Raw genomic sequence first — 23,818 nt, 5'->3', positions numbered from 1 at the left:
AATCTCAGATAGATCAGATGTGCAATTTAGCAGTTAGTGACAGTATACTAACTGATCATTTCTGATTGGTCCCACCCCCCTTTTCGTGCTCCCGTGCAATCAGCGTTGCGCACTTATCGCAGCCGTGCGCAAAAGCCCCGCAATAACAGCGTCTCCCCGCCATGGGCGTGCGTTAGCGCACCGCCGTCTTACTATTCTCCAACCGGCCAATCAGAATCCAGGGTTTGCAGGAAAAGGCACAGAATGTGATTCTAGTAAAGATACACTAGGTTCTCACGGAATCCCTTTACGCACACAGCTCGCCGGGTTTTTTTTTCTCTCTCCCCCCAACGCCAATCCACGCTCCCCCTCCTTTTTTCTCCACCCCCCTCTGCTGTCCCCACCCCAGATTCCCGTGCAATTTTCCCCAATCCCAAACACTTAATTGAGCAATTGGGATTCCTCACGTGTGGGCTGATTTGTAGTTTGAACACGTGGCTCATTCAAAAAAGCCGGAATAGCAGCGGATTTTTTTTCCTCCCCCCTTCTTCCTCTTATTCTAGGCAGTGGAGTCAGAGGCGGGCGCCAGCCTTACCGTGTGTGTGACATTCTCTGTCTCTTTGCCAGGGGGTTTGGAGGAAGACACAAAGTAGTTTCTCCTCCTTTTCACCCAGCCCGCCATCGTTTGGAGAGACGAGATTAATAATTGAGCATTTATTTATTGCGCGATAGAGACAGAGGGGCGAGGGAGAGCGAGCGCACTGTGAGGCTGCCAGTTTAAATCTATCTGTGGCTACAACGACCAGGAGGCACGCCACAGCCACTCCGTAGTAGTAAAGGCGATTTAGGCTCCAAACACTGCACAGCTGCGCAAGCAAAGAACTATCTCCTTCAGCGCAACGATTGTCCCCCCTTTTCCAGCGCAGAACATGAATAAGCTATACATCGGCAACGTGAGCGCCGAGGCGAGCGAGCAGGACTTCGAAACTATCTTTGAGCAGTGGAAGATTCCGCACAGTGGTCCATTTCTTGTCAAAACCGGCTATGCGTTTGTGGATTGCCCGGACGAGAAAGCTGCTATGAAGGCCATTGATGTTCTTTCAGGTGAGCTGGGTTGGGGTTGGGGTGGTGGTGGTGGTGGAGGGGGGGGGAAGGCAGCGAGGTGGGGGGGTGAAAAGTGATGATCTGAAAAGACGCACGAACTGCTGCTATTGTGGAAATTGCCTCTACTTCAGCCATGTAGGGTGGCGGGGGTGTCGCAAAGCAATATTTCCCCCGCTCTCCCGCAACCTTTGCTTGGCCTTTTGACACCGTGGGTCCCGACTAACGGGCTTCCTCCGTCAATTTCAGTTTCGTACATTTTAAAAGTGTGTATTCAACCCAAACGGCCGGGAGTGTTTTGGGCTTCGCTGGCGCAGGTTTGGGGGGGCACAACGGCGCTGTGGACGCCGTGAAGTGAACCTCATTGTGAGCTTTATCTCACAGCCCACTTTGGCACGATGGGGAAGCCGGGGCCGCGGTGTGTTGCTGCTTTAACCCGTTAAAACACCAAGTTGAGGTCTCGTCTAGTTTGCAAACTACGGGCCTCCTCCGTTGGCTTTATTGTGAAGCCATTTCGTCCATTGTTACAAACCAGGTGGTTTAAACGTTGGTCAAATGTAGGCCAGAGTAAATCACACCGCCATCCGCTCCTTTTAAACGTATATTTTAACAGGGTTCGGTATCACTAAACTTGCATTACGCTTTACGGTCAATATGGTTTAGTAACGAAACCAAAGTTGGGATTTTTCGTGCTGAACACGAAAGAATTGACGCAGAATCCCGTTTGGTTCCTGCGTCCTGATTTATTTCAATAAAGGAAAATAGCCGTATTGAAAATAACTGCATGTGTTTTGCTTGCGCAGCAAGTTGCATAAAACGGGCATTAAAACTTAAAATAAGCGCTTTAAATGCAGCCACGAGCTCTGCCTCGGGAGGTCAAAGAACACACCACACTTACTGAATTTATTTTTCATTTATTTTATTTTTTATTTTGTAGGTAAAGTTGAACTTCATGGGAAAGTTCTCGAAGTGGAACACTCGGTCCCGAAACGTCAAAGGTAGGTCGAGTTTTATTTTATGATGCTCGGGTCAAACTCGTGGGACTTGGGACTTTTTCAGAAGAAGCCATTTTCCACCAACTGGCGTTTGCTGCTGTTCTTAACGGTGTGTGTGTGGTGTGTGTGTGTCTGTGTATGTATGCGCACTGTAATTTAGTTTTAATGTCATTTTTAAGAAAGAGGGGTCAAATAAAAAAGGGGGCGTATGGTTCGTCTATAGCTCTACCCTCCTCCTCCTCCTCGTGTTCCAAAATCGTGTGTTTGCCTCTTTTTTTTGGGAGCACATGTCTGTTTTCGCCACCATAGCTTTTCGCCCAGCTGACATGGAGGCTCCAGGCTCGCTGGGAGCCGTGCACGGTGGTAGCACGCTGCTTTGAAGGCGCACAGGCCTTGTGGTGTCGTCCATTTGAGAAGGATCTGCCCGTCATTCCGCCTGCTTCCGCCCTCTTCTGCACATTGTGCGGCTGTTGCATGAGATGGACTCCCAAACGCGTGTGCGTTGGGAGGTGTTTTGGGGGCCCAGGTCACGGAAATGCTCGGGTGGAGACCGACCCTGGTGTGTTTTTTGAAATGTAGCTTTCCCCCCCTGAGCTGGACAGCAGTCTGTGTTCGCAAGGTGTGCGCAATCTGCGCCAAGGACGTTGTATCATGCGCCTCTTGGCGTTGCTTACGATCTTTATGTGGGTGAGGCTGTTCGGTCATGTCTGTAAATTTTCCTGAATTAAATTTCTAAATTATCTCGCTTGCTATTTTTTTTTCCCCCCTCAAGTTTGCTGGTAGAATTACGCAAAATTTGGACTGATTTGTGTGGGGGAGGAAATGCGTTTTTTTACGCAATCGAAGAGAGAATTTATTGTAATTTACGTTTTAATCAATCGTATTTATTTTAGAAACTCCCGACACAGTGTCTTTACAAACATTAATTCTTGTATTTCGCCGCAAAATGCCCCTACAGCTTGTGACAAGCTTTACCAGTCAGCTAGCGGGTAGATCAACACTGCAGCTCCTTCAGATACACCAGGTGATCTGCCGGTGGTCTCCAGCAGACCTGGAGACCTTCTCCAGCTTCCCCTCCACTGCTGAGGTTGAGCTTCCAGTGCAGCCAGCTTTGTTGGCCGAAGCAGAGTCGAGTTTCACCCTGACTTTAAAAAAACAAAACAAAACCTAAAACACTAGAACAAGATGGGAGCAAAATTCAGGCTATAGACTCAACACACACACACACTTGTACGAGTGGGGGAAGGGGGCTGTGGCCCTCTGCATTCCAAACCTGCAAATAACTGGGGATAGGGACCAATCACCGCGGTTTAAACTTTGAACCTGGCAGGAAGGGGAAGTGCTGCAGCAGATGGCCAACAAGATGGCGATCGAGGGCTCATCTGAATTGGATGAATGGTCATAACGTTGGTGCATATCTGCTAAAACATGGCCGCCTGGCTTTACGTCTTTTCATAGCATCTGTTGCTATCAGCACCCGTCCAGTAAAATAGGCTTTGCTCATGAATTCTTTGAATTACAGTTTCAGCCATTTTAGCTAAATTTACGTGTAAATTTGCGTGACTTACCCCAAAACGTCTGCACATTGCTGTTTGGTTGTTTGTTTTTTTTCCTCCCCCCCCAATGACATTTAAAGATGACACCCACACACTCCTGACAGCAGCTTGCACTTTTTTATCCTGATGAATCATGTAAATAAAGTGGAAATGATCAAAATAAAAAAAATAAAATCTGAGATTGAGCACAGCCTGTGTCGGTGTGTTTGGTTAAAATGCATTGACAATTTTTATAATTGAATCGTGTGTTTTTAAAAATGACGTCTATTCTCTTGTGCCGTGTTTTGAAAAGAGTGAAATGTATTTAGCTCTTTAGTAGCACGTTTTAATATTAAATGGACGCATAAGTGTCATTGTGCACGCAGTTTCTGCTGGAAATTCTTTGCATTTAACTCCACGTGGCCTTTTTTTGTTATCTTCATATTTGCTGCTTTGAGTTTGGTATTTTTGGCTTCTTGCAAAGTTTTAATTGCAAAAACGCATCTGTAAATTGAGACAATGGTGCAGATGGAATTTGGTGCTGTTTTGATACTTTCTGCCTCTTGTCGTCAGAATTCTGGGTCATGGAGTAACCGTGGGGCCCCACCTGCAAAAAAAAAAGACCCATTTTTGGCAAATGCAAGGGGGGGGGGGTGGTATCGGGAATACAAATATGCCCCCTTGTTTGAAACAAATTCTCTGGTTTTCTCTCTTGGAACGTGGACAAGTGAGCAGTTGTCCTGGTGGAACTCGGGTCATTAATTTCTGATGGTGGACTCGCTGGAGTTCTTGAAGGGAATTCCAAACACGTGTGCTGACTGTAGCTCATTGGCCGCTCGGCGTGTATGTAAAGGCTGTGACGGGGCAGCGGAAACCAGGCCGCGCGAGTTCAGTCACTCATAACCCCTGCACACTGCGGAGGCGCTGGCTCTGGAGGACGGCTGAGCACATCCGCGGGTCCCTCGCTGTCCCTGACGGTGTTACTTTCCTGCGAGCGTGGACAACAAGTAACGGCGTGGCGCCGCCTCATCCTGCGTCTTCAAACACCCGCTTTTTGGGCTGAACATTATGGCATTTTCATTATTAAGCGCATAAGGAACGCAGCCTTCTCCTGGCCATCACATGAGCCAAACCCCAGTTACTCCTGGCCCTCCCCCTCCCACTTTTAACCTCACTCTCCATGTTCCTGTTAGTGGACTTATTGGTGTCCATGGAAACGGGGGCCCCACCCCCACGGGGCAGAGAGGGCCCTTGTTACCCTTGCCTGAAACAGAGCTAGCACCCCCCCACGAAAAAGGGAGGGGAAAAAAAAAAAAAAATCAAAGGCTGGGGACTTGGAATGTATACTACCCCCACCCCATAGCCTAGCTGAGTTCTGTGTGTAGGGCTATACGTTATCCTGGAAGCGCCTCGTGCGCTTGCACATTTCGCATGGCGTTCCCACCGCAATGCAGAGCGTACACAACGTACAGGGAGAGGGGGCCGGATAAGGGCTGAAATACCTCTTGGAAATTTAGTTGGGAATCTTTTGTCCAATTTGCACAGTTTTGTAATGGTTCAACTTAAATATGTTAATGGGCTGGTGTTGCCTTTACGGTGAAAGGACGAAGCCAAGGAATTTCAAGTGCTTTGCCTCTTGTTGCTCATTTGTGGCAGGTTTTGCTGCGTAGATCTCTCCTCTGCACTCCAATCTTTGCCCTCTTACCCCTCCCTTTGTCTTTGCTTAGTCGGTTTAGAAGTGCTTGTTTATTTTCGACACCACAAAATAGAAAATGGCCACTAGTAGCGGGCCAGCTGCATTTAAGGTGTCACTTAGCAGCTTGGGGAGGGGGGGTGGCGGCATGATTTGTGGCAGTAATGCACCTCTTCAGCTGGAAGGTGACAGAAAATGGTGTCTAGAAAGTTTTGGTACTGGCCGAACATTTCAGGTGCACGAGGAGCTTCGGAGCTATATGTGAAGTTTGTTCTTGATGTGCCAACAGGGAGGGACCTTAGCACGGCCTTTACGCTTCCTTACATTTTTATCCAGTTTGCACATGCAGGCGCAGTTGTGAGTCTTGGTGACTCACAAGTTGCGTAGTCTCGTGACCTCCACGTTTCCACTGTGCTCGTGCTGCTGTAGTTAGCTAAGGCTAACATGCTATTTACGCGAGTGAATTGGAATTAGTCGGCTTTGCTACCAGTTACAAAAAACAAAATTCAGGATTTATTTTTTTCTTGGTCTCCTGTGCGTTATTTACAGCAGCAGTTACTATTTATGAAGTTCTTGACTGTTAAACTCCAACAAAAAAGTAATGTGGAACATTAGTGCGGTTACTCGCTGCAAAAGGAACTAGATAACTGGATAAACGGGCATAATAAAAAATGTGCACAGTCCGATGTGCTAACTTTAAAAGATTTACCGCATTTATCTTTTAGAGCATGCCAAGTTTTATTTAAAATTTAAAGAAATGTTAACGCTGGATTGGAATGGTAAATAACAGATAACCTTCCCTTTTACAGAGAAATGGAATTTTAGGCCCATTTTCTTAATCGCTATAATTGATAAGATTTTTTCCTAATCTATGAACCTTAACTGGAGATCCTGGTTATTTCAGTTCGTTGTGTTATAGGTCTCATTTCCTTTAGTCTGTCTTTGGCGTTATTTGAATGGCCGCTTTAATGTCAGGCCCCCAATCTTTCTGCTGAAACAAAGCCTATGAAGCTCCCGGATTCTCCACAGGAATAGAATCTGCATCTGCCCATCTGTAGTTGACCACCAGTGATTCTGAGCTGTTCAGATTAATGGTTGTATTTGAGTGACACCGTGTGTCTCTATTGTGATTGTTCAACCACTGTAGCTTCAGGCTTTTATCTAAATTATGTCATATGTGGACTATTCTGCATGACCCTGTGCCTTCCTGTATCAAATCCACCATTTTCTCCACCCACTGTGTGCACGCGTGAATATATTTAAAACGGAAACAACTTTACTGATCATTTTTATTCCACTCATCTCTCGGCATTGTCCACCGTTTCCTCCTTTCCCCTCTTTACTTCCTTCCCTCCCTTTTATTCAATCCCATTCTCTCCCTCTCTTCTCTCTCCAGGAGCTGTAAGCTGCAGATCAGGAACATCCCGCCTCACATGCAGTGGGAGGTGAGTGCTAACAGGCTGCTAACTGCTTCCAGGGTGGCCCATTATCAGGATTCCCAGCTAGGCTCTTGTTCAGGGGTCTAGAGTCACCTTCCCCTTACCTTCTTTTGGGTTTCTATTATGGGGTGCTTGATGATTTCCCCCCTCTGAATGCGGTGACAGCGGTTCAGGTTCACGTACTGAGGAGCAGATGGAGCTCAGACTGGTGGCGCAGAAATGATTTCAGGGTGGATCTGTTGGGCACAATTGATGCTGTTTGTGGGGAAACGGGCTGTCAGGCCATCCCTCGGTAAACAGGCATTAAAAAAAAAGTTCTGTCTTTGTCTGTTAATGTTGCATGAAAGGGAGGGGAAAGTGTGTGTGTGTGTGTCTCTGGCATGTTTGCAAAGTCTTTGTTTTGAATTGATGTGCGTCTGATTTATGGAAACATGTGACTTAATTGTAGAGTCATGGTGTTGCCAGCACTGGTCACATGTACTTGAAGTTGCACAACTTTAGTTTTTATTCATGTATTTTTCCTAGAAATCCAAAAATATATTTGGCCAAACTGTGGCGAGGAGGGAAAAAAAAAAAGTGCTCCCAAAAGTGCTATCTTTTTAAAAAAAAATAAAAAAAAATTCAGAAGTAATTCCTGACATCAATACCAATTTACTTTTTATTCAGAGACCATGTTCTTTTTTTTTTTTGGTTGCAAACGCGTCATAGCAAAGTAAATTGTCCGATAAGCTCCATCATTGTGTGATTTAAGGCCACTGATTGTGTAACAGTGATTGTATGATCCCATCTGCCCTCACTGATTTGTCAGATGCCACAAGTGTCGGCTGTTTACATTTCATCGACGTCTCCTATATTCTTGGAATGTTCAATGAAAGTTGCTGGTGTTTTAGATTGAGCTGAACTTCAGTGAACAAGGTTGCGTTGCTGGAGCCGCTTCCCTTGTGTTGGACGAGCCTCTGATACATATTTATGAGAGCGACTGTGGGAAACGTTCGTCTTCACGTCTGGAATTCGACTGCAAGTTATGACGGTGCTTCTTCGTGTCTTGCACAACACGAGCCGCACGCCGCCGCTACACTTGGTTGAGGTGCGGAGCAACGGCCACGTTTTGTGCATTGCGTGTCTCCTCTCTGCAGGTGATGAGCCTTTAATTTGAAAGACTTGGTGTCGGCGTCACATACTGTAATTTTCAGCCTCAAAGTTTGACAAATATCACAGAAATGTCATGTGACAAGCTGAGGATCCGGTTAAAAAAATATGGCGGTAACATGTTAGCTTTGCTCACTCGCTGTGAGCAAATGGCCAGAGACGGACTTGGCGTTTAATTGTGGGCTTGTTGCCCACGCGTGTCCTTCCGCCACAGCCTTCCCTCCTGCCTTCCTTGTATGTATGTTCAGAGAGCTGAAATCTAACAATAGGATGGAATAGGAGCCTTTGTCAGAGGCCTTGAATGTATCTTGTCAGGTGGAGAAGACAATAGGTCAGTGTGTGCGCGTGTGTGGGGGTGTAGTCTTCAGTTGGAATCAGTGCGACGTACACAAGCGTGAGTGAGTGGGTGGGCCTGGACTGTTTCCCCTTCCTTCCATGTGCTCTTGATTCACAGAATGTGTAGCATGAGCTCATACCCCTCCCCCCCCAGCCGTCGCTTCCTGCTGGAGCGAACCCCACCCTTTCCTGCCTGGCCCGGATTCTCATTGGCCGGCTCCACCAGATGGGCGGGCGCTGCTGCCGCCCAGCGAATGGCGGCTCCTCTCCCGGAGCAGCCAATTGTCGGGAGCGGAGACGGCGGAAAGGCGGGAGGCCGGTTTTGAGTAACGAGGAGCTGGAACACCCTCCTGTTGGCTGGAAAGTGGGGTTGAGCTTTTTGGGGAGTGTGTCCCTGCCTTTGACTAAGCATGATCGGATGTCTTGGCTTGGAAGCCCCCCCCCCCCCCCCCAAAACCACCACACACACACTTGGTCACATTGGACTTGAACTCAATAGTCTCCAGATTTAGACATGCGACTCCTTTGAGTGCTCTGCTAGCTATATGTTAAATATCTTTAACATTTTACTGCTCTTCCATTTATTTTTTTCTTTACAATAACTTGTTCTCAGAGGGAGAATTTTGATTTATCCATGTGTTAGGAATTCAGTTGGTTTAGCTCTGTCTCCCCTTCATTCAGGTGTTGGATGGAATGCTAGCTCAGTATGGAACAGTAGAGAGCTGTGAACAAGGTAAATGTTTACATTTTGGGTATATATATATTAAAAAAAAAACATTTGCTGATTGTGCAATTTGAGTGGAATTGAATCTTTCCTGTAAAACTGCGGTTTAATGGAAAAAAAATCGACCCGACTCCATTTAACCCCTAATATTTGGCTGTTTTTAAAAGCAGCATCTGGTGTTAAGTTGTGATGCTGTGAACTGACGTGTGTTCTCCCACAGTAAACACTGACACAGAGACGGCGGTGGTTAATGTTCGATATGCAGCCAAGGACCAAACCAGGCTGTGAGTATTTTTATTTATTTATTCTATTTAGTTTTTAGCATTTAAATGCTGCTGATTTCCTCATGCCAAAACATTTGGGGGTTGTGTGTGTGTGTGTGTGTGTGTGTGTGTGTGTCAAGTGAAGGGGTGTAAATGGTAAATTAGGCATTTGGTGCCCCCTGTTGTCCACAAATTATACATTTGTTGCTTTAAAATGGTTGACGGAGGCCCCAAGTGTAATTACTTCTAAATCCTGGAGACGGCATGTCCAGCCCAGCATGTTCACACACAGGACGAGTGCTACGTCTACCTGTTGGAGGTATAGCGTGTGTTTGAAAGGCATGAACAGCATGATTACCAGCATCAGCCTGGTGGTCAAGACAAAGGGGGGGGGAGAAACTGAAGTTTACAAATGTACCTGCCTGTAAATCCTGTGCAGTGAGCAGAGCCAGACCCTCTTTGCTGTCCCCCAGGGCGATGGAGAAGCTGAACGGATATATGATGGAGAACTATGCGTTGAAGGTGTCCTACATCCCGGATGAGACGGCCAGCCCTGAGGGTCCTTCAGAGGGTGGCAGGAGGAGCTTTAACGCCCGCGGACCCCCTCGGTCCGGCTCGCCCAGCTTGGGTGCCCGGCCAAAGGTGCAGTCGGACATCCCGCTGCGAATGCTGGTGCCCACGCAGTTTGTGGGGGCCATTATCGGCAAGCAGGGAGACACTATTCGGAACCTAACCAAACAGACCCACTCAAAGTAAGTACGGAGTTCAGGGCGCCATGCTACAATGCAATGCTGCTGTATCTAAATGGGAGGAAATGAAACTGGGTATAATGTATGCAAACATCAATGCACAGAATGGTTCCAAAAAGCAACCAAATATAGGTTCATTATCTTATAACTGCAGGTAATTTTGCCATTGACGCCCTAGAAATGCTGTAAACCTTTAGTAACTGGCTAAAAATAAGTTGCTACATTTTTAGCTTCCTGATCTATTCTGACAACAGATAACGTTAGCTCGGTGTCGCGGCGCTTCGTCTCGCTGTCCATGTGGCCACGCTGTTGAATCCTTCAGCATTCCAAAGTTCCACGTTGTGCTTTCAGCTTTACATCCAGCTGATGAGCATCATGCCCTCGGGCCGGTTCCCGCATTAAAGAAGCGCGTACGTTTTCGTCTCATCCTCAAATGTCTACCGGCTTTCTCAAATATTTCCCGCATTGTTGTGAAAGTGTGCAGATTCCATCTCCGACCTTTGCTTCTGAATCACTGCTGCCATCCTTTTTGAATGAAGACTCAAAGGAAGACGTTCAGCTCCTTTGCTAACACCAGCCTTTTCTGCCACCTTGTGGTTGATGATTGGGCTTTTTGTAGACTGGCGTAACGGTTTCTCAAAAACCATCTCGACCTCCTAAAGTCTTGAAATGCATTTTTTTTTTTTTTGGTTGGCGTGCCAACGGTAAAATAAAAACAAGCCGAATTGGGCGCTTAAAGGCTGTTTGACTGTTTAAGTCCTGATTAATTTCCCCAAAAGTTCCAGAGCGATGCTGGAGCTGTTCTCCATCGGTCGGCAGAAGATTCTAATTTTCGGGTCAACTATTACAGGCCCACATCGGATTCGTGGCCGTATTTTAACGGAGCTTAAGTAGACCTTCAAATTCAATAAATCCTATCCCTGGTGCTGCAGAGAGAATTTTAGAGTTTTCAACTGTAACCTTCGTTCTTTTATTCCATGAAATGGTTTAATTGGACCCATCTGCTGTCTCACTTCAGACCTTTGTGCCTCTGCTCCTATAAGAATAGGAGTGCATATAAGCTCGTCTCTAAAGTTGTATCTTGTAGGTTATTTTGTATCTGGAAACGTTCGGTCAGGAAATTGCAGCGCCAACTTGGTCCAAATGTTTTCTAAGCCTGGTTAAGGAACATTTTACAAGGGTTTATTCTACATTTGTGACTCCTGTGAATCCTTTCATCCAAAAAAATCTGTCATGATGCAGACAGATTTGTGACCAAAGGTGCTTCTTCTCTGCTGCAGGATCGACATCCACCGGAAGGAAAACGCAGGCGCGGCAGAGAAGCCCATCACGATTCACTCCACGCCCGAAGGTTCTTCCAACGCCTGCAGGACCATCATGGAGATCATGCAGAAGGAGGCCATCGACACGAAGTTGTGAGTAGATGTTCTTCCAGCAAATCGGGCTGACCGGAATGGCGTTAAACATGTGGCTCCGTCTCGTGCAGCACCGAGGAGATCCCGCTGAAGATACTGGTCCACAACAACTTTGTCGGTCGGTTAATTGGGAAGGAAGGACGCAACCTGAAGAAAATTGAACAGGACACGGGGACCAAGATCACGATATCATCGTAAGACGCCTCCGCTCCTTTGATGGGACGTGCAGCCGTTACTGAGTTGACCTCATCCCCCCGCCCCCCCCTGCTCCTGTGTCCAGGCTGCAGGATTTGACTGTGTACAACCCAGAGAGGACCATCACGGTGAAGGGCGCCATCGAAAACTGCGGAAGAGCCGAAGAGGAGGTGATGAAGAAGATCAGGGAAGCTTACGAGAGTGACGTGGCTGCTATGAACGTAAGTGGTGGGAGGTTTTTTCCCCCCATTAAACTTTATTCTTAGTAAAGCAAAAGCCAAAAATGTCACTGTTGCTCGTATTTACGTGGGGTTTTTGGCTGGAATTGTGACCAGTTGATGCTCAGTGTTTAATAGAAATGTTCAAATGTCTCTGCAGCTCCAGTCCAACTTAATTCCAGGCTTAAATCTGAACGCTCTGGGTCTGTTTCCCAGCGGCACGCCGGGCATGGGTCCCTCGATGTCCAGTCTCCCGCCTCCAGGAGCCCATGGCGGATACTCGTTTGGCGTGAGTTGGCCTCCGTTCCTGCTGATGCTTACTGCTGAGTGTATATTTTGGTCAGGACAAGCTCCTGAAGCTGAGATGCTGCAAGACGTGGGGCAGATTGCTGTCGCTACGACACAGTAAAGTGTGTCATGTTTCTTTTTTCCTTAGTGCAGTCCTTATGGGGTTGAGGGGCCACTTTGGGCTTCTATGATGCCGGCGAGCAGCCAGCCCCCCGCTGTAAGTCACCCGTCAAAGTGCTTTGCACGGCTTGTGGCTGCTCGCTGTGGGGTCAGTGTTGATGCTTTAACATAGACTAGATGTAGGAATGTGGTTTTAATATGAACGACCCACCCTTCATGGAGAAACACTAGTGTCTCCCAATGAGCATTAGTACAACTGGTGACAGTTTGTGTTTGAGGCTGTTTCGCCCTCGTGAGGATGGACTGGTGACCTGTCCAAGTGTTCAGTATTCTGTCCCGTCACGTGGTGACTGTAGGGAAAAGCCTCCAGGGTTTCTCCCTGGCGCCGAATAAGTGTCGGTGAATGGAATGGAGGGATCGGTCCCACTCAAATCAGAGCTGAGTGAGGTTTCTAAAAAAAAAATAGTTGTAATTGCTGGACGCGAGCTGCAAAATTGTGCAAGGTTTTTCCATTTAAAGGGGCGTCATCTGTGATACCTCTTCATGGTAGACTTGCCCTCCGGTGCTTAGGTTTGGTGCTAGCTGGCTGGATGGAAGTCTGCGAGGCGTTCTGCGGCGCTGCGTGTGTGCGCGCGATCTGCTGCTAACGTGCTAACGTGTTTGTGTGCAGCAGGGAAACCCAGAGTCGGAGACGGTGCACCTTTTCATCCCAACGCTCGCCGTCGGGGCCATCATCGGGAAGCAGGGCCAACACATCAAACAGCTGTCGCACTTTGCTGGAGCGTCAATCAAGGTGCGAATTGAGCTGCTCTTATTAAACCGGAAAGGTTTTTAACACTGCCGGTCTGCTGTCCTTCAGATTGCCCCTGCAGAAGGAATGGATCCCAAACATAGGATGGTCATCATTGTTGGACCTCCGGAGGCTCAGTTTAAGGTCTCCCATCAAATTTAAATGTAGGCCTGATTTGAAGAGCGGCACATTTCATGTTCTCTACTATGCACCTGCAGGCTCAGTGTCGCATCTTCGGGAAGCTAAAAGAAGAGAATTTCTTTGGGCCCAAGGAAGAGGTGAAGCTGGAGGCTCACATCAAAGTTCCCTCCTTTGCTGCCGGGCGAGTCATTGGGAAGGGCGGCAAAACGGTAAAGCATTCGCTGACTGGGTGACTGCGTGTGAAGGAACGACCGTGGAAACGAGACGAATCGTCTTCTCAAGTTGTCGCTCTCCTGGTTGCAGGTAAACGAGCTGCAGAACCTGACTTGTGCTGAGGTGGTGGTGCCCAGGGACCAGACACCTGATGAGAAGGACCAGGTTATAGTCAAGATCATCGGACACTTCTTTGCATGCCAGGTGTGTTTCTGAAAGGGGGTTTTCTACCGAACCTCTTTAAGTCTAAATAAATTAGGGACAGGTGGGGGAAATTGTATTTAGGTTCATAATCCACTGACTGAGGTTTGCAGGAAACTGCTGTTCTTGGTCCTATATGAAGCAAAATTTATGGATGAGCTGCGTATTTGTGTGGAATCTACGTGGTTGCAGCCATTGCAACTGATCATTGTTGGTCTTTTACCAAGTATGAGAGCTAAAATCTTGCTCCTGGATCTGTTGTTGGCTCAGTGGGTCATTGTAAATCCTGGTATTCCGCTAAGACACCTTTTTAAAGGTTTGTGCTGGGATCTGATTCATCTCATTTGCTTCTTGTTCCTCAGCTGGCCCAGAGGAAGATTCAGGAGATCCTGGCCCAGGTGAGGAGGCAGCAGCAGCTCAAGCCCGCGCCTGGAGCCCAACCTCCACTGCCCCGCAGGAAGTAGAGATCCAGCGGACCTGGAGGAACGGTGACTGAATCTGCCGGAAGACTCGACAGATGGACAGATGCAGCAGAGTCCAGTGGGAGAAGAACAAGACAAGGGGTTGTAACGCTCATCTCAGGGGTCAAAGGTTCCCGGGAACCTCGGCAAACATCTCCCCCCCTCCTTGTCTCAGGTGTGGCTGAACCCGCTGCCTCTCAACTCTACCCACCTCGCCTCTCTGCATCTCTGAGGATGTGCTTCTGAGGGCTCCCAACGACGTCACCTGCCCTCACGTGTACTCGCCCCTTAACCGCTCTCCTCCCCACCATGGGTGTCTTTTTGTTCTCTCTCCCCCCCCCCCCCTTGTTTTACTCTTTAAAAGGAAAAAAAAAGCAACAAAAAAAGTCACACAGAATCCCTCCCCCCCCCGCCACCTCCTCGGTGTGGTACTTCAAACCGGACCTGAGATGTTTTGGTTGATTCGATATTTAGTTTTTTTCCGTGTTTGGTTGGTGAAGCTTTCTCATGAGTTTTTCTGTGGAAAGGAAGGCATTGCTGTCCAGGTCTGGACTGACAGGTTTATTTTGGGGGAGGGTTGGCTCAGAGGGTGGGCCGTGTTTAGGGGAAAGAATCTTGTTTCACAACAGGACCCCCTGAAGGGTGGATTATATTGGGCGTCCTGCCCTTGTAACGATAGTGGCATTTTATAAAATTGGATGCATTTTATAAATAGACCTATATAAATAGATGAATATATATATATATTTAGAGGTGAGGGCAGTGCCATGACTGACACTTAAAGAAACTAAATGCTGCTGCCCAGGAAAACCAATTTAATATGCATTTTACTTGACTACCTCAGGATCTAGTACCTCAGAAGAGAAAAATGATTATATATAAATATATATGAAAAAAATGTTCCTTTTTTTTTTTATTTTGCTTTTGTGGTATTTTGTATACTTTATAAAGCTGATAGTCTTTGAACATTTTTATTTTTTTAAGAAAATTAAAAAAATTTTGGTCAGCTGCCAACTGACCTTGCCTTCAACTCTGGTGCTTTAGGTGGCATTATTCATGTGTGTGCACGACTTAAGCTGACCCTGTACATAGCAGCCCCGGAGCCGAGAGTTGGCGCCCCCCTCAGCTGGCGGCTGACAGGAGTATCGAAACTCGTCTGTTTTTCCCCTGAGGGTCCACCATCTTCTGAAAATTACAAACAACTCTGACATGCAGTTGATGCCAACCGTGCATAATTTCAGCAATGCCATTTAGTTTTGGAATCGACGTTATTAATGGTACTTTTTTTTTTTTTTTCCCCCCGGCCTTAGGATGGCTGTCGGGGTAGCGTAGCGAGGACTACAGCGGTCTTAAGCTGCCCTGCATTGTCTCCTTTATTTTCGTCTTGCCCCCGGACCATCTGCCACCTTTAACAAGTGTCTTTGCACGGTCCAAGGCCGCTTCGGTTTGTCGTCAGGGCGAGGTTCCTCATTTCCGAGTGACCCTTGTAGCCAGATCAACTCGTTAACGTGCACGCATGCATGGTGTGGGCAGGGGGAGTCGCAGATGAACACTTTTTTTTGTTTTTGCGCAATAGAAAGACGGCTTAAGTGAAGGATCTCCAGAAACCTGCAGACGCCACCGGGAAGAGGGCGAGCGAAGCCTCTTGGAACCCAAAACTCTTACGTCATTTGTCTCTTCATGCTGAATGTAAATACGCTGATTGTGGTCAACGTGCTTGAGTGTACCCATGCTTCCACAGTAGAACGCCGTCTACCTCAGCTGAGGGGGTCGGGGATCGGGTTGGCCGTTGTTGTGGCACTAAGCACCCCCTCGCCCCTGCCCCCACTGAGTGCCAGTGCGCACCGATACCTCAGTCCCCCCCCCCCCCCCCCCCCACACCCTGGAACATTTGTCGGCACGGGCACGCCATCCTAACGCAGCGCTGAGGGGCACAAGTGACACTTAACTCATCCTCCCGACCAGCCAGACTACCACCACCCACCACCCCCCTCCTCCAGTTTGTTTTCATCTACCTCTTTAGATGCATATTTGAAGTTGAGGCATTCTTCTGTTTGTTAGAAATTACCCCCCCCCCCTACCGCCCTTGATGCATCATTTTTTGTCCCCCATTTAAAACTAAAAAAATAATCATGTGCTGTTTAAAAATGACAGAATAATTGAAAGTGAAACAGTTTTTTCCTCTTTGATTAAAACCAACTATCTGCTCTTTTTGGCTTAAATGGAAAAACATCTTTCTGCTTTCTAATTTTGGTGGTGTGGCTTTCATGTATTGAACTTTTGCTTGGGTTTTTTTGGAAAAGGTCAAATCACGTGTTATTTTTGCATTCAGTAGTTTAAGAAAATACAGCTTAAAAAAAAAAAAAAGGCCTTTTTGTTTTCTGATTTAAGACTTCAAAATAGATACAAGTCATGTCTTTTTTTTTTTTGTTTTAATGCTACACTCACTTGCTAATTCTTTTAGTAACTTCTTAGCTTTTCTTGGCTGTAGTGTGGAACGTCTCTTGGTATGACAGATGTGCAGCAAGAGGGACTGGATTTTTTTTTTTTTTTTTTAAATCTTTGGAAATATGATCTATGGTCGGCATGATTCCTTCTCCCTTTCTGCAAAGATGCTTGTGCCCCTTCACCCCCCCCCCCCCACACACACACACACACACACAGCTCCACTTGTCAAATGCCTCTGAATTAAAAGAGAAAAAAAAACTTCTCCTTGTTTTTTCGTTGTCCGATCGGTGATTACGCAAATGCGGTGGTGACTTTTGTGGTGCCAAGAAAGAAAGGTTTGTTTTCTTTTTTTTTTTCATGGCATTTTTGGAGACCTGCTGTGTTGTGTAATCATTAAATGCATTTCTCATTTGAAAGCATTGGTGATTGCATTTTTGTAATGTTTAAATACACTGCCATTCTAATCATTTTCCATTTTTATTCGTCCAAAGCATTTGGGCAAAAATTGATTGGTTTGAGTCAGAAGTGAGTAACTAAAATTGGACAGTTGCACAAACAATTCTTGGCGTAACAACCAGACAGCTGCAAATTTACCCTCTTCTAATGATTGGCCAAAACACTTAGAACCCCTTTAATAACTCGTAAGGGTATTGGTTTGAAAGACGCCAACACTCTGCTAAAATCTCTGCCACAAAACGGCACCGTTACAGCCTTCATTAGCTAATCTTTCATTTGGTTAGTATTCTCACTAAAAAGGTCGGAACTGCGTTGCAGCGTCTTGAGGCGCCTACACGGGACGCCTCTCGGTCAGCAGGTGATGGCTCTCCTCCCTGGAGGGGAAGAGCGTCTCCCTTAGATGCACCACACGACCCCTGACCCCACCGCAGCGCATGTTGTCCAACAGTGGCCCCCTAATGGGGCGGTACACCTTGTAACGCCTGGAGAACAGAGGGAAATATTGATACATGGGTTCTAGTCAATGGATTTGTTTTTTTAAGTTGGTGCATAGTCCAGATTACTCACCGACACATCAGATAAGCGATAAACGCAAAGACCGCCATGAGCACAGCAGCTGAGGAGAGCGCCACGGCGGCGTTAGAGCCGCGGGACGCTACAGGGACACAAGCAGGACGTCACCTTTCTACATGCTAAACACTCTGACCATGCATAGATGGGAAGAAATGACCAACCAGGTGCATCCTGGGACTTGTTGATGGTGACGGTGGTGCTGGTTAGGGCCATGCTGCTGGAGTCCTCCAGGGTGATGTTGACGCAGTAGGTGCCGGGCTCCGCAAACCGCCGCCGCAGGTACACTTCACACAATGAAGACGGCGGGACGTCGTCGCACGTAACCGCCCGCACCTCGGTGCAGCTGGGGTCCGACACGATGGTGCAGGCCGAGACGGGGATGCTGGGGAAGAAGGTAAAGATGTGTTAAAGATGAATGCAGAGCTGCTTTCAGTGGGGGGGGGTGAGGTATTTAAAATAAATGTGGTAGCGTTTATGCTTAAAGCTATAATGCTCTCACTTTCCCAGACATTTCACCCGAAAGCTGATGTCTGTTTGGGTCACGCGGGAAGCCGACACGTCCACGATGCGACTTTTTGGCTCGCTCTTTAGTGAGGACGGGGGCTCTGGAGAGCAGACGGGGGAGAAATAACCACTAAAAATCTGTTTAGTTTTAGCGTTGAATGAATTTAGCGTCTCCACCCACCGATTATGGTGATGTTGCCAGAAAAGGTGCCGTGGGCGTATCGGAAACACTCCTGGCTCCTGAGGCGCCTGATGTGAAGCCAGGCCCGGGTGGTGGGGTCAAACTCCGGGGTCACGCTGGCAACGGTGGATGGCAAAGAGTCTGTGGTTAAGGCGATAGAGGTAGACGAGGCCTGGCTGGTGCTGGGTTGTCCTGGGGGAGGGCAAAAACAGATCTGTGTGATGCACCTGTGTATCAATATTTGGTCCCCCTCAGGTATGAATTTCCTGTTTGTTGGTCACCTCATGGAACTCACCCTGGGTGGTGTCCCGACGTATGGTGACGGCATGAGTGGGGATCTCTGGAGGGACACAAAAATGCTTTCATCACATAAAACCGCTTCTGTGGACGGGAAATGTCGGGAGCGGATTCGACCGTTCCGATCAAGTAATTTTCCTTTGCTAACTCGAACACGACAGATCAGGAAACCCGTCATGTGAAATGTGTTCACGCGGCCTGGTTCTGTCGGTAGGTTAGCTGCTGTCTGAAAAGAGGAACTTGCTTTTAGTAAACTGGGAACAAAAACCAGCATTGTCATGAAGACAGTGGTGTCCTTTGGGGGGGGAGCTTCCTCGCAGGGTCACCTTATTTGCTAAGGCCATGTCAGCCATGGGCCCTTGGATTGTCCAGTGTCCATATTTAAGTTTCTCTCAGTACCTGTGGAGGGGGCGGAGGTGGGTGGACATTCTACCGGGAACGCCGCCTCCACCACCAGCTTCACGTTCATGGTGCCCAGCCGGCTGTAGGTGTGCGTGGTCACGTTGCGGTGCGTCACCAGCTGGTTGCCGTCCCTGAAGTCCCAGATGTAGTCGAGGGCGGCGGCCGTTTTCAGGTAACCGCTGGGGTCGTGGAGATGGACTCCGAAGACCACGTCCTTGCCGCGGAAAAAAACGTTCTCCGACTGGTTGACCGCTGCCTTCTGGGAGATGTGGACGGCCACGGGGATCTTGTCTGGGAAAAGGTGTGAGAGACTAATGAATTCTGAATTCTCTTGGTTCTGTAGATAAAAAGGGTCAAATGTGTCTCCACCTGTCACATAGAAAACCGTGTTGTCCACACTGAGAGGACTGTACTTCCTGCGCTCCCGTTTCCTGTACACCATGACCTCCATGATTTCTGCTCCCAGAGGGATGTTGGTGGTGTTGATGGTCACACTGGAGGAGGAGCCGTCGCATGTCTCGTAGTACTGGCCTGGAATCGGGAGGAGACGAACGCGAATGTAATACGTAATAAAGAAAAGGTGAAGTGGTCCGCGGTCTCACCCATGGTGTGCCAGACGTAGACGTAGCTCTTGCGTCTCCAGTCGTTGCTCTGAGGGAAGGGCTTCCCGTCTGGGAACACGTTGCATTTCTTGACGTCCGGGCACTTTCCAAAGCCGTAATCATCCAACCAGGACGTCCAGTTGTACACGTAGCCAGAACGGAGCTGCCCATTGGCTGCTCGGAGAGAAGGGAGAAAAACAAACGGTTCTGATGATGTCATTTCCTAACGTGCATATTTACTTGGGTTTATGTTTGTTTTGATGAGGTGATGGTGTTGAGGGGCGTGGCCTGGCTGGGCTCTGACAGCACCTGAGGCCTCCAGCTCCGTACCATCCTCACAGTGCTCATCCCAGACCAGGTCCCCGTTGGCGTCCTCCTTCTGACACGGCGGATACTCCAGTTTGGCGGTGAAGGTGACGCAAGAACCGTTGAGGGCTGGACTGTCGCTGGTCAGGTGGACCTTCGGCTTACCTGCGCAAAAGTTTCAGGTAAAGCAAAACATCCAAAATCTAAATCCAGAGGAAATTCAGCGACTCACTGTGGTGGCGCGTCAGTTCATTTGCCTTTAGATTCAGTGGGGGGTAGAGATAATCGTCCCATGGTTTGGTGTCAGGGTCCCAGCCAGGAATTGGCGGAATGGGGAACGGAAACTTGTTTGATGCATCATGTTTGTGGGGAAAAACGGCACCAAATGCTGCAGGTGAAAGAAAGTCCAGTTAAAAAGAGGCTGAAAAGAGGCTGAAAAGATTCCCTGATGGCGGGAAAAGAGACGGCAACTCCAGTAAAGCCTCTCTTTTCCAATGGTTTTCAAAGGGAACGATAATGAGAATCATCCGACTCCTTCAGTGGTGTGGCACACTGTACAGCAATTATGAGATGTGGGTGGGGGGGATTAACTTTCATCTAAAATACTATATTTGAAACAGAAAGTGTTAAATATAAGCCCTGCACTGGGGGGGTCAAATAATTTTAAAAGCTCAACAGTACTGGCATAATTAATTTAGGGCAGTCAAAAATAAATGTCAATTTAAGGGATTTTAATAATTTTAATAGAATGTTTGCTAATCATCTAAGGCCTTGACAAATAGGTGTCGATCTATAAAAATGTATAAATGTATAAATTAGAGCGCAACTCTCAAACTCGGGTGATCTGATTTCGCAAAGCTTCACCATAAACTCATGGTTCAAAACTGACTTTATCATTTATTTAGTGGCAACGGCTCACATGAGAAAATTTAAAGGTATTTGGTCATCTATTCTCACCTTTATTACATAAATGAAGCCAACTTTAAAGAAACGCCACTTACTTTTGCGTCCATCTGCTTGGCAAAGAAAAGAGGCACCGATCAGGAGGAAAACGCAGCGGGTCGCATCCATCTCCGCACTCACAGCAACAAAAATAAAATCAGACGATTCTGGACTTGATTTCCTACTGGACAGTCCTCGCCCTTCTCTCTGCTCGTCCAGTTCTCGCAGTACTTTCCCTTATTTGTCCTGATGTCGCCTAATTTAATGTGAGCGCACAAACATGTGACGTTTCCTAACAAGACGCAGCTCATCCCTCATTAGTTTCCTCCCGAGCGCAGGAAACTCATGAGGAACGCGCGCATATGTTCACGCTCGTGTGAGCCCAAAGGTCACTTGGGAAAAGCTCAGTTTAAATACCAGAGAGTTACAGAAATATACCACCGTTAATAAATGCTTGATCTGTGTTTTGCAGTATAACATTGATTGAACATTGAAATCGCAAAGTTACATTGCTAGAAGTTTGTATTTAGACCTTTTTTGGTGGCTAATAACTTAAAAACTTTCGTGTGATCACGTAGCACATGACTCAACTATCCGATGGTCTGTGTTTTTGTCATCCAACTGAGTGCCAGATTGCGCCATGACGCAGCGCATCCACGAAAACCAGTCGGGCAGCGTGTGTCTGCATCTTCTCCCTGCTTCATCATGTGATAAAGTCCTTCCACTATCACGAGGAGAATTTGGAAACTGCACCAAAGGGCTCCCCAAAAATTTGTAACGTGACTTTTAACTGGCGTTTTTATTTAGAGAAAAGGGTGAACGCCAACATGCCAAATGGGCAAAATTGCAGAGATCGATGGACTCGTTTAGTTAAGAAAAGGGTTGAACCAGACTATGGTTTTTCTGATTGCTCCACCTTGAGGTTTATTTTATTTTATTTTATTTTTTACCCCCGTTTTGTCTCAAAAACACGCAGAAACGCCATGAATAGTCAAAGTCTCTCCAGTAGAGGGCAGCACCTCTCCGCAGATGCGTTCATGGTTCGATTTCTGACTCCCAACTCATCAAACTGAGGACTTCAGTAAAATATGACACTTTTGGAAATAGTCCGGCCTACTGTTGAGAATCTGGCGACAATTAATTATTTATACGTTTTAGAAAGACAACTGCGTTGTTGGACACCAGCACATTTAAATCCTTGAAGTTATTAACTTATTTTAATCTATTTCTGTGTGTGTGTGTGTGTGTGTGTGTGTGTGTGTGTGTGTGTGTGTGTGTGTGTGTGTGTGTGTGTGTGTCATGCTTCGCCCACCACACGAGAGACAGTGCTGGCTCATATGTGAGCTTCGGAATGCAAAAAAAAACAAAAAAAAACGGAATGTGGCCTGTTTTGTTGGCAGTCGGGGGATAAAAAAAAACTCCATTTCATTGTGAGCTTTGGCTGCGTGTAGGAGACATAGTTCTAGATTTTTAACTGTGCAGGAAATACTTTGAATCGACCTGGACGCTGACCATTTTCTTCAGAAGTTATTGAGATCACAGCTCCAAGTGTCTGTAGGATCTGTGCAGTTTCTCGTACTACCACAGGGGGGCGACATCACTCGTCTACGCAAAAACAAAACAACAACAACGGATCTTGACAGTTTATGTTGATCTAAATTCTTGTACCTGCCGAATGCGGAGAGTTTTCATAGTAATGCTTGTCCACGTAAATAAATCAGGACAGCACATAATTCAAATTTTAAAAACTGCAGAGACGAATGTGATGAAACTGCCCCATCAAAGAATATTTGCACTCCTAAAAGTTATCTAAAAGTGGTTCATTTCAAGTTAAGTAGTTGAGGTTTTCTTTTAAAACAATGGGGATAGTGTGTAATAAAACGTGTTAAAGCTTGAGTTAGTGGACGTTCTTGGTTGTGCTCTTTCTCATCGTGGCCCATGAACGTACTGTTTTCCCACAGGAACAGTCAGACTCCATCTCTTCTCTGATCTTATCTTCCTTTTCATTTCCACCCTAATCTTGTCTTCTTCCAACCCCTTTTTTTGTGCTTTTAACTTGCCCGTCCTTCTCCCCAGGTGTCCCCTCCCTTCTCTCCAGACCATAATCACAGAACTGTCTGATTGCTTTCCAGTCTGTCATCCTGAGAATGGCGGGGAAGGGGGGGGGGGGCAGTATTGTTGTGCATAATGGTAGGAAGAAAGGAAGATGCTTCCACTGACCTCTTTTAATAACAAGGGTCACCAGTCATCACCAGGGTCGACGGGTGATGGGTGGAAACTGTTCTCATCGGCCTCCAAACTGGCTTCAGCAGCCAGACTCCAAACGGTGACCAGAACTGCACTTGGCCACACAGATCCGAGTTCTGTGAAGCTCATGTGTGTGTGCACACAACTCTGCAGCCTGACCTCCTCCTCCAAAAAAAAAAATCTAACCCTGATGTCCTTTGGAAAATATTTGTCAAGTATTTGGATCCCTCTCCTAAACTTCTTTCTCACTGTGGGATTTTTGTGGCATTTTCTTCTCCGGGCCCGTAATCAACTTGGACACAACAAGGCAACTTTAACCTTTCCACTAAAAACAGAGATAAATGAAGGAAAACGCAGCAAACCGGGGCTTCTTAGGGTCTCCGTTCAGCTGAAAACAGCTGCCTGCATGTGCTGGCAGGGACTGAGGCGACTGCCTCACTTCCCAGCATCAACAGACGGTCATGGGACTGCCAGGACCACCGCCAGCTGGCAGAAGAGAAGATCTTTGATGTGTGACACACCGGGGAGTTTTCTGCTGAAAGAAAAACTCAGAAGCTGGAAGTAATGAAAGAAGAAGTTGTTGAACAGCAGGGGGCGCTTGTTCCAACCGAAGGAGCGTCTGGTGACCTGTCAATACTTACGTTGATGCATTTGTTTTGAAAGTAGTGACTCCTTTATTCCTCCAAAACTAACAGTTTATAGAACATACTCTGTAGAAGTAAACTGCAGATTAAGAGTGTGTTATTTGTCCCCCGAGGGTCGTTTTTACCCGTGTACATAAAGCAGGGCCCAGTCACCACTCGTAACAGGAGAATCAGAGACTTCAGGGTGCAGGTCTGTCTGCTGTGGGAGGGT

At 47.1% G+C, this 23,818-nt stretch overlaps 2 protein-coding genes across 6 annotated transcripts; one reads left to right on the top strand and one right to left on the bottom strand.

The window, feature by feature from the left end:
- Nucleotides 1-385: 385 nt before the first annotated feature.
- igf2bp3 (insulin-like growth factor 2 mRNA binding protein 3) lies at nucleotides 386-16,301 on the top strand. 4 transcript variants are annotated; one of them, XM_011609381.2, is made up of 16 exons: nucleotides 386-1,083; nucleotides 2,018-2,078; nucleotides 6,700-6,748; nucleotides 8,909-8,960; nucleotides 9,172-9,235; nucleotides 9,688-9,966; nucleotides 11,244-11,378; nucleotides 11,450-11,572; nucleotides 11,659-11,794; nucleotides 11,952-12,080; nucleotides 12,228-12,296; nucleotides 12,873-12,992; nucleotides 13,059-13,133; nucleotides 13,208-13,339; nucleotides 13,434-13,547; nucleotides 13,907-16,301. In XM_011609381.2, exons 1-16 carry the CDS (start codon nucleotides 909-911, stop codon nucleotides 14,006-14,008), a joined length of 1,815 nt encoding a protein of 604 aa, XP_011607683.1. In that variant the 5' UTR covers nucleotides 386-908; the 3' UTR covers nucleotides 14,009-16,301. The 4 variants fall into 4 exon arrangements, with proteins under 4 accessions (XP_011607683.1, XP_029700792.1, XP_003969303.1 ...); XM_029844932.1 differs by having other exon boundaries at nucleotides 12,870-12,992; XM_003969254.3 differs by lacking the exon at nucleotides 12,228-12,296 and having other exon boundaries at nucleotides 387-1,083.
- Nucleotides 16,302-16,911: 610 nt separating this feature from the next.
- gpnmb (glycoprotein (transmembrane) nmb) lies at nucleotides 16,912-21,029 on the bottom strand. 2 transcript variants are annotated; one of them, XM_011609380.2, is made up of 12 exons: nucleotides 20,776-21,029; nucleotides 20,007-20,162; nucleotides 19,778-19,939; nucleotides 19,469-19,642; nucleotides 19,236-19,397; nucleotides 18,864-19,157; nucleotides 18,463-18,507; nucleotides 18,168-18,359; nucleotides 17,982-18,087; nucleotides 17,644-17,864; nucleotides 17,477-17,564; nucleotides 16,912-17,391 (listed from the first exon to the last, which is right to left on the bottom strand). In XM_011609380.2, the coding sequence occupies exons 1-12, from the start codon at nucleotides 20,843-20,845 to the stop codon at nucleotides 17,241-17,243; spliced, it is 1,821 nt and encodes a 606-aa protein (XP_011607682.2). In that variant the 5' UTR covers nucleotides 20,846-21,029; the 3' UTR covers nucleotides 16,912-17,240. The 2 variants fall into 2 exon arrangements, with proteins under 2 accessions (XP_011607682.2, XP_003969317.2); XM_003969268.3 differs by having other exon boundaries at nucleotides 19,799-19,939; nucleotides 20,776-21,026.
- Nucleotides 21,030-23,818: the final 2,789 nt, after the last annotated feature.

This window comes from Takifugu rubripes, chromosome 12 (assembly GCF_901000725.2).
Source record: "Takifugu rubripes chromosome 12, fTakRub1.2, whole genome shotgun sequence".
In the NCBI taxonomy this organism is placed as follows: domain Eukaryota; kingdom Metazoa; phylum Chordata; class Actinopteri; order Tetraodontiformes; family Tetraodontidae; genus Takifugu; species Takifugu rubripes.
Note: the sequence above shows the minus strand (reverse complement) of the source record. Positions and strands in the feature narration are given on the sequence as shown.